The following is a 15,287-nucleotide window of genomic DNA, read 5'->3' on the forward strand; positions in this document are numbered from 1 at the left end:
CTAGCCTGAGGCTTGACAGATTTTAGGGAGAAGTTCTGCCGAGATAAGTTAGATCATGGGACTCCTACTGACAAGTCAGACAAGAGAGAACTCAGGGATCCAAGCACAAAAGGAAAGGTGGGATTGGATGTGTGCGAACATTAAGCCCTGGACCACTAAGAGCTTCTCTCTCTTTACCTTGGTGGTTTGGCTGGTCTCTGTATATACCTGGAGTGAGGGTGGAGGGGAGTTTCTTCCTTTTGCTCTTTCCTTTTTCTTATAAATAAGTGAGAAAATCCTTTCTGGCTACTTTCTCCATGAAAAAGGAGCTACACATACCCATGACCCACTGGACTTGGAATTAGCTCATGAGGTGATCCCAGCCCTTTTCAATTTCAAAATCCGTGTAGGCTTCTGTGACCTGTCATGAATTAGACTTGCTCAGTGCCCACTACTAACCTTCCACCTCAACACCTGTGAGACTCCTCAGATGATAAGCACATCATGTCTGCTCTGTCTAAAGACATCAGCACCTCACCCCTTCCCATATTTCAAAACAGGACTTAGACCACAGCCAGCTTGGAAGAATTCTTAGTGGCCAAAGCTGGAACAATTTGAGCAATAAAATAAATAACAGTATTGGATTATAACCCACAGAATAAAATAATAGGAAGGAGTCCTTACTGATATAAATAGTTGGATAAATAAATAAGTGGAGGAAAGAGACAGCTCTTCCTTACAGAAGACTTCCAATTAATAAATGTGGAAGGAATTAAGGAAATACAGACTCACCTTTAGAACATTACAGTAATAACTGTCACAGACAATATCCGTTGATAGATGCTAAAATCAGTGGGAGAAAGTTTGAGGAAAACCAGAATATTTGTACAGCCTCAAAGCTATCTTCCCCCTCAAGATATGTGTTCGTTTACAAGGAGACAAACAATAACTTTACAGTGAGGAAACCTGGCAACTTCACCTTAACCAGGTAATCAAGGTTAACATCACCAGTAGTAAAACACTGACACCATGTAACCCGGGAGAGGACACACTAAGAAGGACACATCACTTCTCTGGTATTCTTGCCAAAAATGCTCAACCTCAATCCAACCATGAGATAGTATCAGACAAACCGAAATAGAAGGCATTCAACAAAATAAGTGGCCCATACTCTTCAAAAGTGTCAAGGTCATAAAAGACAAGGAAAGACTGAGGAAGTATCACAGATTAGAGGAGACTAAGGAAACATGACAATTAAATACAATGTAGGATCCTGGAATGGAAAAAGGACATTAGCGGGGGGTGGGGGGTGGGAGGGAAGGTGAAATCTGAATAAAGTCTATAAAGCCTTATAGTCTGTTGATAGTATTACACCAATGATAATTTCTTAGTTTTAATATTTACACTATGGTTTTCAAAGATGTTAGCATTAGAGAAAGGTGGGTGATGGGTGGATGGGAAATCTCTGTACTATTTTCACAGCTTTTCTGTGAGTCTAAAATTATTTCAAAATAAAAAAAAAACAAAACGGGCAGGATTTGGGATCCGAATAAATTGGATGAGAACCACACCAATTTCCAAGTTTAGTCCAACATCAGTAAGACCTGGGTTGCAGAGACCTCAGAGCATAGGGAAGAGTTATGAGGTGGACTATTGTAGGGGCTTATGATATACTTTTGGAGACAAGACACACACAAGTAAAAATCTTAGAGTGTAAGTAGAGTAAAAATTCCAGCCAATAGGACATGAGCGGGCGTGAGGTATGCAACATCCAGGTCATGACGTTTTGAAAAGGAAATTGCTTGCCTATCTGCTCCCTTACAGTCTCCCTTCACACAGACACAGCATCATGAGCCAGTTTCGACCACGCTGATGAGGGCAACCCCAGCTTGTTTTAAAGATAATCGCTTCATGGTTCTAACCACAATCTCTGCGTGGTTAGGATGCCAACTGGACACACATTGAGGTTCATTTGTTTCATCCAACTGTTAAGGATTGTTTTATGAAATATTTCAATTGTTTCAAGCTCAAACCCAGGTCTGTGTGATTCCACTCTTCATGCTCTTAACCTGCTCTTGATCTGTCTCCTAAATTCAAACCAAATCTGTTTCATCTCTTGTCCCACCACCACTTGCTAAGTTCAAGCCTCGATCATTGCCCACCCAGGCCAGGGCAATAACTTCCTAACTAGGACTTTCTGGCCTAAAGTACTTTGGCACTGATGCTACATCAACCTACACACCTCAGTGGCGTCTTGTTAAATAAAAGGCTCTGACCCTCTACATTTTGAAGATCCTAGGAGGCTGAAAGGAATAGCAGTAACCTTGGGGATTCTTCTTCTTCAGGCTGTCCCTGGAGCAACCTTTTGCCAGCTGCTTCCCTTATAGATGGAGTTTTCTGCAAATCTCAGCCTGTCCTCAACTGGTATGTTCAAACTTCTTTGGAATCCTTTTTTCAAAGAAAACCTTACAGAGAATCTTAATGTAGATACCATATACAAGTGTTGTTGGATTATAGGAAATATAACAAATACTTTAATGTATATTTGCATATCCATAAACATGGGTAATTGCACAAATCTAAGTTTATAATGTTTATTTATTTCTAATCCAAGCCCACGTGTCTACATGAAAGAGCCACGACCCCCAAACTGAAATCAGGATAATTGAAAACAATGATAACCAACATCTACTGAGCGCTTATGATGGGCTAGGTACCACTCTAAGTGTTTTATGTATATTAGCATTTTCAATCCTTTCAGCAACTCTTTGGGGTAGATTAGTTATTAAACTCATTTTATAGATTGGAAACAAAGTTTAAATAACTTGCCTGCAGTTATCTATTAAGTGGCAGAATCAAGATTTGAATTCCAGGTAGCCTGATTCCACAGACAACCCCCGCCCCCATCTTACTCACTATATTATACTGCCTTTCATGCTGGCACACAGACTTATGTGACAGTGATGAAAGGCATGATGAGAATGATAACCGGAACATCATTCTACCACCACCTAATGTTTACTTCACCTGACATTTATTTCTTGTTCCGCAGGAGCGGGGCTCTGTGCTAAGTGCTGAATACCTTATCTCATTGAATTCCCACAGTTGTCCTAGGAAGTAGGTTCTGTTATGCTGATTGCTGAGGCAATAGGGTGGAGTGGCTGTGAGCTCAAACTGCCTGGATTTGAATCTACTGCCTCCTAACGAGATGCCTTTACACTAGTGCAAACCTCACAGCACTGGTGTGAGAATCTGATGAGGTATGCAAAGCCCTAGCACATAGAAAGCACAGATAAGGAGCTTCAAATTTTTTTTTTTTGCGGTACGCGGGCCTCTCACCGCTGTGGCCTCTCCCGTTGCGGAGCACAGGCTCCGTCCGGATGCACAGGTTCAGCGGCCATGGCTCACGGGCCCAGCCGCTCCGCGGCATGTGGGATCTTCCCGGACCGGGACACGAACCCGCGTCCCCCGCGATGGCAGGCGGACCCTCAACCACCGCGCCACCAGGGAAGCCCGCTGCAAATTTTTATTAGACCAACTTTGTAATCTCAGGACATGCCTCAACTAGAGATAAGACGTGTTCAGTGAATATCAGTTCAGAGATGAATCAATCTTGTTGTACAATGTAACGCATTAGTCATTTCCAAAGAGCAAGATGTTGGTGTATCTCTTTTAGTGTTTTAAATTATAGCTTTAAATACAGTTGCCAATGTATTTTAAAAAAGATATTTTCATCAAATGATTTGAGGGACCCCCAGATTACCTCCCAGGAACTTGATGCGCCTTCGGAACCTAGTTTGAAAACTATCATTAGGTGGTTATCCTCCTGAACCCTGAGCTTCCATCTGACCCCCTCATCTGGGCCCTCCTCAGCTCTCTCACTCGTCTGTGCTCTCGACCAGCCTTGCCCCCCAATTCCCTCTTCCAGCAGCCAAGTCCCTCTTCCGAACCGCTCAGTGCAGCCCTCCGTGCCTCTTACCTGTGCTTCAGTCGAAGTTTAACCCCTCCTGACCATGCTGCTTTCCTGTGCTGGGGGTCAGAGGTCAGGTGCTCCGGGCTGAAGGACTCAGAGGTGCCTGTGTCTGCAGGGTCCGGGTCTGCACACGCATCTCTGGAAAAAATAGGAAAACAGGAAGTTGAGCATGATGGTGTTCCTGGGCAGGGGGCACAAATGAATCCGACCTGGAAAATGTATGAGAATTAACCCTGGGGTTAGAGGAGAGCAGCACAGCTGAGCGTAGAGGTCTAAGCCTGCACCCACCTAGGCACTCTGCCCGAAGGAAGGCAAATGCGCTCCTGGGGGTCTTCATCCTCCCCTATCTGTGTTCCTGTGAAGCAATAACGTGTACTTCCCAATCTTAGAATACCAGCTTTTTCCAGCCAAGGGGGAAAGAAATATATATTGACTGTTATGAAGATGAACCCTCCTATAACTCAGTAGCCACTGGTAAGTAAGTGAAAAACTGGCCTCACTGAAGCAAGCTGTCCAAGAAGGTGGTTCCCTCAGACAAGTCCCCACGGCCTCCTGTCTCGGTTTCGCAGGAAGGAGCGCAATCCTCCAGTGCAGCAGCCCTCACTCTGTTCAGTGGGTGGCAGCTCAGGGGCACATGCCAACTCTTGAGGCCAAGCTATTTCACATTGTTTAGATTCCACCGTGCTGCAGGCAAGCCTTCTGTGTGTCCATTTAACCCCACCCCCCACACAGTCCCTAACACCATTTCCATAGCTGTTTCCCTCCATACTCCCAGGCAGGCAGAGAAAAATGTTAAGCCCCGAGTGCCCAGGGCGTCCCACCATGGGAACACAGGTATTTCTTCTCCGGAGGAGAGTCTTGGCTCCTGAATTTCCAAACACCCTGACTGCACCTTCAAGGCCTCCTCTCGATCAGACTGTCTGTCCCCTGCCTCAGGTGCTGAGGAGGGCTTGCCACACTGGGTACCAGTGGTGTGTTTTCGTGTCTGTCTCTGAGAGCCGACTGGTAACCCCTGCACCACGTCCTCTGGAGAAGGCGCAAATGCCTGCTGTTTCTCCTCTGCGTTGGCCTTGGCCGAGAAGGGGTGGGATCATGAATGGTGGTGATCTCTCTGTATTTCAGGACAGGGAGGGAGATGACCAGGCAGTCGGCAGGGAGTTGCTACTTCTAAGCTAAAGTTTTCATCTTTAGTTTGATCGAAGCATCATTACCTCCTTTGTTACTTTACTTTTCTCACCAAATTTAAGATTCCTGGCTTTGAATATATTCAATATTCCCCTAGACTTGAAGTCTGAAGACCTGGTTGAGGTTCTGTCACTTGTGAGCTGAATGACGTTGGGAATGTCAACACTGAGCCTCAGGGAATGTGAGAATAAGAGGCAGAGCACACGATGTAGGAGCCTGGCCCTGGAGTCTGCTGCTGAGTCAGAGTCCTGGCCTTACCCTCTGACCAGCTCAGTACCTCGCCCTCTCTGTGCCTGTTCTCTCGTCTCTGAAATGAGTGCAAAGGACCAATGGCTTTCATACGTTGTTGAGAAACTGAAACGAATTCAGATAAAGCACTTAGGATAGAGTCTGGTACATATTCGGCCCTCAGCAAATCAGCTCCTGTTATTATATGTATCCTGCAGAGTTGCTATAAAGTTTCTAGATAACGACTATTAACTGTCTAGCATAGTGCCTACACATGGGGTATGTGCTTAATTAACGAACCATTTTCATTACTGTCTTCAACAGCACCTTCATTTTAGAGCACCTTTCAGCTAAGATGTCATGTAAAATAGACACAATTAAAAAGACCTAATTTATGCTGGAAATAACAGCAAAAAGAGTTTTGTCCAGTGTTAGCACGTCAGAGCCTTTTGCAGAATTCATCATGTGGTCTCCAGTTAGGATTTCTACAACCCTCAGAGGCACCAACCCCAACGGCCATCAGGCTTAAGCTGAGGTGGAAAGTATACTCAAAGGCATCTCATCATCACATGAACATAAAGGTGACACAAACATACACAGCACATCCAAGACCACCCGTTGGTAGAATCCATTCCGACAGCAAGCTTGCCTTTCCAGCTCTCCTCTAGACCCTGACGTTGTCTGCTGGAGAAAAACAATAAAGACCAGGGCTGAGCTTTCAAAAAAACATTGTGGCATTTAATAACTTCCTCTTTTTTTTTTTCCCTAAACCACAATTGCTGGCTCTGTCCTTTCTGCACAATGGCTGAGCCCTTTTCTCTCTCCTTACCCCTCCCCCCTCTCTGGGAGGCACCAAGGGACGGAAAGTCCAGGGTGAAAGCTGTTGGAGTAGAGGGCTGGCAGGAAGAGCAGGCAAATGGGAAGGAGATGGAAGCAAGAACACGAGACTGTCTTATCTTTTTAAGGATTTTCAGTGCGTGATCCTTTTCAACCCTAGCAGGGATGAGCAGCCCAGCAATGCCCTCCAGGGGACCAGCTGACGTTAACAACTGGGTGCAAGGGTTCATAAAACCAGGGTTGGGGTTGATTGTTGCTGATGGCGGCCCCCAGGCTAAGTCACAGCACAGCCTCCCCGCTAATCTTCACCTCCCCCCACCCTGGATGGGCTGGCTCCCGAGTGACCTGTCTGGATGCACAACACCAAGGAGGAAACAGGTGGGAAGGAGCGCAGGAAGAATCACCAGCACCCAGAGCACTCCTTTTCTGGAATCACCTCTTTCTGGAATAACCTGGACAACAAATACACATTTTTAAACTCACATGTTCTAGTGAAAAGAAATTCCATAGTGAATCTTGTTGGCAAGACTTATGAGATGTTTTTGAAGGCTCTTTTTAATATTGTTTCTTGCTGTTCTCCAGTCTCAGTATCACCAACTATGAGTGAGGAAACAGGAATCCGAGCTGACTTGAGAAGATTTAACGGGGGCTAAAAAAAAAGACTGTGGGGCTTCCCTGGTGGCGCAGTGGTTGAGAATCTGCCTGCCAGTGCAGGGGACACGGGTTCTAGCCCTGGTCTGGGAAGATCCCACATGCTGCGGAGCAACTAAGCCTGTGCGCCACAACTACTGAGCCTGTGCTCTAGAGCCCGTGAGCCACAACTACTGAAGACCACGCACCTAGAGCCCGTGCTTCGCAACGAGAAGCCACGACAGTGAGAGGCCCACACACCGCGATGAAGAGTGGCCCCCGCTCGCCGCAACTAGAGAAAGCCCTCGCACAGAAACGAAGACCCAACATACCCCAAAATAATTAATTAAAAAAAAAAAAGACTGTGATCCACTATCCCAGTATCATCTTTCTTTGCCAGATAGTTAAACAAAAGATCCACGCCAACCACCTACGTATTTCTACTTTCTATGATGAGTACATTCATATTCCCAGCCCTCACTAGTCATAATTCATGAATATATACGGACTGCTTTACTATTTGGTATTTTAATAGAGTCCTTAACTGCTTTCTGAACTGAGTTTCAGCCAATACTGAAGAAAAGGTTCTGGATCGTCCTGTTCCTGTAGCTCTCTTGAGCACCATGAAAACTGGGGAGGGTCCAGGAAAGCTGGAGAGAAAGACATACAGAGCTGGGCTAGGCCCAATATCGTGGTCTCTCCAGATCCCTTGTGCTCCTGGTTTCTACTGCGTTTAAATGGGGATGGGCAGGGGGGCTCCTATCTCTTTAGCATGGACCGTTACAACCTTAGGAAGAGCTTGGTTCTCAGAATCAGCAGTTTCGTCCTTTTGGTTGTGTTTTATCCAGGAACAGCTTCCTTGACAGTCACATCCATTCCTGTCCCCACCAACCCAGCACCTACCCAGCAGCCAGCACTACCTTTAAAAAAATAAGTGGATTACATCATCTCTAGTAATAAAACTTGTGTAGCTTCCCCATGCACTCTGGAGGAAATCCAACTTGGCTGTGAGGTCTCCAGTGACCTGGCTCCTGCCCACCCTTTAACATCTCCCCTCTCATTCACCCTGTCCTCACTGGCCTGGCCTGGGCTCCCCAAGCCTGCCAAGCTCTCCACTTCACACATGAGGTTCCCTCCACCTGGAACAGCCTTCCTCCCAATTCTCTGCTTGGCTGACTCCTCCTCAGTCTTCCGGTCCCCGGTGGAACATCACCTCCTCAGAGATGGCTTCATCTACCTCAAAGAGTCTCTTCCCGGCACCTGGTCTTTCCCTTGGTTGCACGTGGAGCCGCATGTAAATGTTCATTTGCACACGGTATGTACCGGACAATAAGTGCAACAGGGCCCATGGCTGACTTTTCTTCAGTTTTGTGCTTTTAAACCACTACATACCCAGGGCCTGAGACAGTGGGTGGGTCATGGGAGGCACACAACACAGACTTATAGAATGAATCATAGTTGATTGTAAAGGGAATAATTGTGGAATGCACCCAAGGTGGGGCTCTCTGCCCTTCAACCCTTAAAGGCATTAAATTGTTTCCAATACATGTTTGGGGGAAGGTAGGGATCTCTTTCCTTATAGCCACTTTCTACATAAGGTTGTGAGTCAATTTCTTTGTGAAAGTAGAATTCGGCTCTAACTCTTGGTCTCTGTCATCAACAGCTGCTTTCGTGGAGTCGAGAGCAGTGTTGGGGGACCACGGGCCAAGCCCTTCGACAAACAGTTGGTGCAGCTCAGCGCAGTTTCGCTGCCTTATGTTTCGAAGCAGCCAGCATGCCTTTTGAGATGAAGCAGACAGACCTGCATTTATACAGGGCTAAGTTGTCCTCAGAGCCCTCTGGAGAAATTCCTTCAGATTTAGGCTAGGTGCTTGCGTGTATTCATTTTCACGATCTGCTTCATGAAAAGTCGTGTTTGTGGTTTCCTGGGTTTCTATTTTCTCTTTGTGCCACTCTGTATCCATCACGCGGGAAACTGGTCCCACCGTCATCTCTGCATCCTGTTAGCAGGCCTCTTGTATCCTCACCTCAGGCTCCCCAGCACTCTTCCCTTCAGTCTCTGGGAGGCGGAGAGGGCCTGGATTCTCGGCTTCTTCAGTGTGCAGAGGACGATTTTAAGAACTGATGCCCTTAGGTTCAGGTTTGTTTCTTAGCCTAACGTAGCTGTTCCTCATTTGCTGGTGACTGGGCACTTACCAAAGATTTCACAGACATTCTCAATGAATTGCCCTTTCTTTAAAAGCTCCTTGTTTCTGTTGCTGGCCTTTTGGTACCTATGTATTTAGACTTAACCTTTCGGGTCACTGTCCCTTCATTACTCTCCTTTCTTGTTTTTTAAATGATGACTTACCGTCTAGGAAGCTGTTCACACTGCACTCTCTCAGGCCTGTATCCTACCCAGTGCGTTCCACCATAGGCATGCCTTTTACTTGTCCTCAAAAACCCTTCTGCTCACCCACCTTGGTTCGGCAGCATGGTTATTACAGGGGGGCCATACCTAACCCTTCAGCCATGCATAGCTGTGCTCTGTATGTCTCGGCCCTGTGTCTGTCTGTACCGCCTGTTCCTCTTGCTGATGCTTTTTCTCACTTGATTTCCCCTGAAACCTCCCAAATGGATCAAGTGTACAATTTATACCACTGACAGTCAGCATATTTCTGACTCTTTCTGAAACCATAAGCCTAACTATCTCCAGATCTTAAGCCCGTGACCTCTGTGCCAGCCTTGCACGGAGACTGGAAAAGGGTGAGTAGGGGAAAAAGCCAAATGATTAGCCAGATCTTTTAACCTACCTATTAAATATTTAATCTGCTCTGGATTTACTTTTGACTTCAGTTCCTCCACCCACTGGGCCCTATGACACAGCCAGCCCAGGGCAAGTGCATAAGAAAACCAAGGGCCTGGGCTTCCCTGGTGGCACGGTGGTTAAGAGTCTGCCTGCTGATGCAGGGGACACAGGATCGTGCCCCGGTCTGGGAAGATCCCACATGCCGCGGAGCGGCTGGGCCCGTGAGCCATGGCCGCTGAGCCTGCGCGTCCGGAGCCTGTGCTCCGCAACGGGAGAGGCCATGGCAGTGAGAGGCCCACGTGCCGCAAAAAAAAAAAAAAAAAAAAAAAAACGAAAACCAAGGGCCCTCATGCAAGGGCTTATATTAAACTGGTGATATCTTTACCACTGGAGCATCTGGCCCTAGCCGTAAACACTGAGTCTGACCTCAAATCAACTCTAGTGAGTAGCAGGCTGTAACTCTGAATGAACAATGTAGATTCCGCACCCAGATGCTTGGGTTCCTATTCTGGCTCTGTCGCCTAGTAGGTGTTTGACTTTGGGCAGGTCACTCAACCTCTCGTGTCTCAGTTTCCTCCTCTATAAAGTGAGGATAATCTTAACACCTGCATCAAAGGATAGTTGTGAGGCTTGAATGAATTAATATGTGTAACGCACTTAGAACAGTGCCTGGCAGCGTTCACTTCTTACCAATAGAAAGGAAACTTACATTTCTTGGGCGCAGAGTACGTACCAGATACTGTGCTTTAAAAAGTTATTCATTAATTTTATCATTTGAGACAGCAATGATCCTCATTTTATAGATAAAGAAAGCAAAAAGAAAGAAAACAAGTAGAAAGAAGTCTGGCCGGAGACCATGCCACCCCTCATGAAATGCCTCTGAGGGTCCCGGGACTTTGCTTACTTTTTTCTTAGGCATCAGCCACATGCCAATCCACACCTGCCTGGCATTTCTGTCACATGACCCTTTTTCCATTCATATGAGACAAAAAGATACTAATGAAGACAAAAGACCAGCAAAAGTACCAGAACGTTACTACTGGGTGATAGGATCATGGGTGATATTTTTCTTCTCTTTCTCTAGACCTTGCAAATAGTTTACAATGAACGTTTATTATTTTAACTATCAGAAAAAGCAAAACTAGCCTTATTTTTTTTCCTTACTAGAATGGGTCTCATTTCTCCGTAGTTTTAAAGGAAAACCTTTGTCGGGAAATGGCAGTGGAGCTATCTACCCTGGGAGTAAATCTGGGCAGTGAAAAGACTTCATGCTGGTGGAGGGTTTACTTTGGGATCCCTCACAACCATGGAAAAATACCTGGAGGAGGAAGCAAGATTTCTGGGAAACCAGTATCAGTAGAAGGTGATGAAATCGTCTTAAGAAAGTGAGGCCTCTGTCTTTCTTCCCTCCCACCCTCTCCTCTCCCTAGTGTCCAAAGAAACATAACAGTTCCATACTTTAATATTATCCATTATAGCTTGAAAGTACCTTCTGTGCATGAGTCCATTTGGCCCTCATAATAATGCTAAAGGGCCAGAACGGCAGGTATTATTTATCCCCACTTAACAGATGTAGAGACAGCCTCAGACAGGGATAGTTACTTGCTTGAGCTCAGGACTTGTAAGCTCCATGAAGTCAGGGTCCCTAACTCTAACTTTCATGCTCCCTCTTTCATATCATATTGCCTTTAGAGTCTACAATCCTAAAAATCCTCTGACACAGGTGACAAACAATACCAAAGCTTCTTTAAAGGGAAAGCTTCTTCAGAAGAAAGTCAAAAGTTACTGATGGCTACTGCTCAGACGGGTCCCCTCTCTGGCCCTAGCCCAAATGTCCCTAGATCTAGAGAAATGATGAGACCAGATTTTGGAGGGCTCCTCCCCCATGCCACCCAGACTGCACCTTGACCCGGAACTTCCTATTGATACAGGACACGCTTCATGGTGAGACTCAGAGCACACTGCTACACCCAGCCCAATCATCCATTCACTCAGTCAACAATCGCTAAGGTTCAACCAGGGACCACACAATGGATTAGGCATCAGGCTTGCAATGGTGACAAGCCTATTTAGACAAGAAAATCTCCCAGTCCAAATGCCTAAGACCTCCCTCTCCCAGACCACACAGCACGGTGTAGTACCAGTTACGACCTCTAGGAGAGCATGTTGGAGAGGATCTACTAGAGATGAGAAGAGCAGGAAAGAGAACAAGAAGCAACATGGCGGGGGTCCCAGCAGCTTGGGCAGTGGCCAGGCAGCCCAGCTTTGTGAAGGCTCTCGGTGCACCTGGCACATGCCCACCCTGCCTCCACGATGCCCAAGAGGAAGGTCAGATCCATCCAGGGCTCAGCGAAGGAGGAGCCCAAGAGGAGACCAGCTCCTGAGAAAGTGGAAACAAGCTAAAAAAGGTGGCAGGAAAGGATAAATCTTCAGACCAAAAAGTGTAAACAAAAGGGGAAAGGGGAGCAAAGGGAAAACAGGCCAAAGTGGCTAAACAAGAGACTAAAGAAGATGGACCAGCAGAAAACGGAGAAACTACAAACAAGGAGAGTCCAGCCTCCCCGATGAAGCAGCAGAGAAAGAAGCCGAGTCTGATTAATATCATACACCCGGTCTTATCAGTGGTCCCTGTCTCCCTTCCTGTATACTCCAGAGGAATGTTTTTATCAACTATTTTGTAAATGCAAGTTTTTTAGTAGCTCTAGAAACATTTTTAAGATGGAGGGAATCCCACCTCATCCCTTTTTAAAGAGGTGAAATCAGTTGCTGACTGTTTATTTTTCAGTACAGCCAGAAGATAGTGGGATATTGAACATGGGAGGCTTTGATTATCTTGGGTGTCAACTTAACATTCCATAGACGGGGGTAATTTTTATATCCTATAATACAAAGCATACTAATTTGGAGTCAGTAGTGCATGTAATATGTCTTGAACACTTTAAATTACGTCTCTTCCCATGTTGTTTTTGGTAGAATTGTTTCCTAAAGCAAACCACTCCTTGATCTTGGCTCTCCTTGTCAGAATTCTGTGCACTCTGTAACATCTTCGGTCATGGTCATCCAGTTTTCCTAGTAACTTTGTAAACGTGCTACGAACAACTGAAAATTTAAGTATGTGGTGTATGTGGTATTAAATCATGAATTAGTGCAACTTACGATATAACAGCATATCAAAATTTAAACATATTGGTACTTGATATCCTGTTAAGGAAAATTTGCCTCCGAATTTTAAGCTGGAAAGTCGCCGGAATAACTGTTCAGAAGAGAATCACAACTACACGATCTTTTAGATTTTTGGTACATATATTAAGAATTGTGTGCAAACTGAAATGTCTGTGTACTCATCCTCAAAACAACCAATAAAATCTCAATTATGAAAAGAAAAAATAAATCGACCCAGTGGAAGTAACACAGGAAAATAGATTTGGTAATACTTCCTCCCTTATTTCCACAAAACATTAGGGAAAAGGAGTTTGGATGGCTAAGTAGACACCAAAAATGGCCATATATGCACGAACTATTATAGAGGGAAATAGTACTGGAGCGGCAGCCAGGAGGCCTGCACTGGGTTGGTACAGATGTACTTTAGGGTTCCTTTTACCGTTAACAGTCTACAAACCAAGGGGGGAAAGGGGCATAAATGACAAATCCTGAGTGAGAAAACGATTTCTCGAGTATCTCCGTCCACAAGTAATGAGCACTTTCTACACGCAGATTCCAAGCTGGAATCTATGCAGAATAGGAGACAATTTCTGACTTCCAGCCTTGCTGGAGAGACACACAAAGAATTTGAAGCCAGATCAACTTGGGTTCCAATCTGAGCTCTGCCACTATTGTGTCTGAGCCTCAGGGCCTCTTCTGTAAAAAGGGGACAGAGTATGATGTGCCTGGTGACACGGCTATGGGACTAGTAAGCCGGGCATGTGATAATCACTACAAGACAGGAGCTATTATCATTTGATCTAAGTGACCTACATGAGAGAGGTGAATATGGGAAGTCACCCAAGGGGTGTGACAGGATGCTGCTATAACGATCGGCTCTTTAATTCCTTAAAAAGGGCAACAGCAAATGTCCAAAGCCTTTGGCGAGGGATATAAATATTTAACGCCACAGTAGAGGTTTTTGCATATAGGAACAGGAAATATGGGGTATTACCTGGGCCCCTTAGGAACAGACTGGCACAGAGGACCCAGCAACCAGTGTGAAAGAAATGGTTCCTGGAACATCAAGGCAGAATTGGCCTAAGGAATTCTTCTGGAGGCCTCCTCTCACCAGAGGGAGCCTCAGGCAGTGGGTAGGGATGGCACTCAGCGAAAGTGTCTGCATGGCTGTTTTAAAAACATGATGAGCTTGGGCCCAGGTTTTTTTAGCCCCTGGAGTCCTCCCACGTCAGGCTCTGGGGAGAGAGACTCCTGCCCTCCTGCAGGCAGAAGTGGGTGGAGGGGCTCTGGCTCTGGAAGGTCCCTGGGATGGCAAAACGGTCTGTGGGAGACAGGGTCTCTCTCCCATCTACTTGCAAATAAGTTGCTCCTGTCCTAGACCTGCCTGGAGAAGAGGGGGTAGACGTTAAAAATGTAAATGGACGTGGTCATTCATTGGGAGAAAATAGGTCCCTGGCTAAATTTGGCAACAGCTGAGGAATCTTAGCAAAAATGAACTCACCCCCTTGTTTGTGAGGGAGGCCTAATCCTTACTTTGCCCAAGAGGATTACTGGGTCTTAGAAAGAAGCTCACATGCACTTTTTTTAAGCTCATGCCAACTGCATTTGTGTCCACAATATCCAAGATTCTTTCTGCTTTTTAGGGTAGATAATAGACATTCCATGCTATTTAAATGCCTCCAAATCTCAAACCTAAATGTTTCCAACCTTTGCTATTACCCAAAGTAGGACTCTGTCTCCCAAGCTTTTCCCTGGCTGTTGCTTTATATTCTTTGGAAGCACATTTTAAATGGAAGGCAAGGTACCAAATTGCAGTCAATTTGTGGAAAAGTAATTGTTTGTGGTTTACAATACACCTTTTCAAGGTGTTTGTAACTATGGTTCCACTGGCTAAGTTTCTACTTATCCCCACCATTTTTCCTTTCCTTTGATGACTATAGGGTTAGTGTAATACAGTCCAGAGTTCTTTTTCTTTTCTTTTCTTTTTAAAAATCCTGTGTGTCCCCACTCACCCCAACACTACCCTATCCTCTCCAGGGAATTGTGGACCCACTGACATACATAACACAAAAGTGGGACTGACATAAATCTGTCTTTAGCTTAGCATGGCAGTCTCAAAACATCATTAAAAAATATTCCCAATTGACACCTGTGTTGGACTTTACCATTTACGAAGTATTTTTACATAACAAATGCAATCCTCATAATAACCCTAAGGAGTGTCCTCCCTCTTCACAGAAAACGAAACTGAGGCACAGATAATTTAAATAAATCGCTCGAGATCACAAGTAGAGCGGTAAAACACAGACCCAACACACTAAAAGGCTCCAAGGCACGCCCTTGACCACGACCTACAACAGCCATATCACCTCGGGGCTCAGATATCTGCAGACGGAACAAACTCTAGAAAACAGAGCTGCCTGATCCCAGGAAAAGCACAACAATTCTTCCAGTGCTGGCTTCCTCAGGAGCGATGATCTGCGGTGGCTTCTATTGGTAGCCACT

General features: G+C 45.6%; 1 protein-coding gene across 1 annotated transcript in view; it reads right to left on the bottom strand.

Annotated features, from left to right (window-relative positions):
- SHROOM3 (shroom family member 3) overlaps window positions 1-15,287 on the bottom strand; it is a gene marked incomplete at its 5' end in the record, with an annotated part of 314,440 nt that overhangs the window by 57,188 nt on the left and 241,965 nt on the right. Inside the window, one exon of the mRNA XM_082652664.1 lies at window positions 3,959-4,090. Coding sequence (XP_082508790.1) covers window positions 3,959-4,090 — 132 coding nt within the window. The remainder of the gene's footprint in view (window positions 1-3,958; window positions 4,091-15,287) is intronic.

The sequence above is a fragment of the Grampus griseus genome (assembly GCF_964374135.1).
Source record: "Grampus griseus genome assembly, chromosome: 4".
Taxonomy (NCBI): domain Eukaryota; kingdom Metazoa; phylum Chordata; class Mammalia; order Artiodactyla; family Delphinidae; genus Grampus; species Grampus griseus.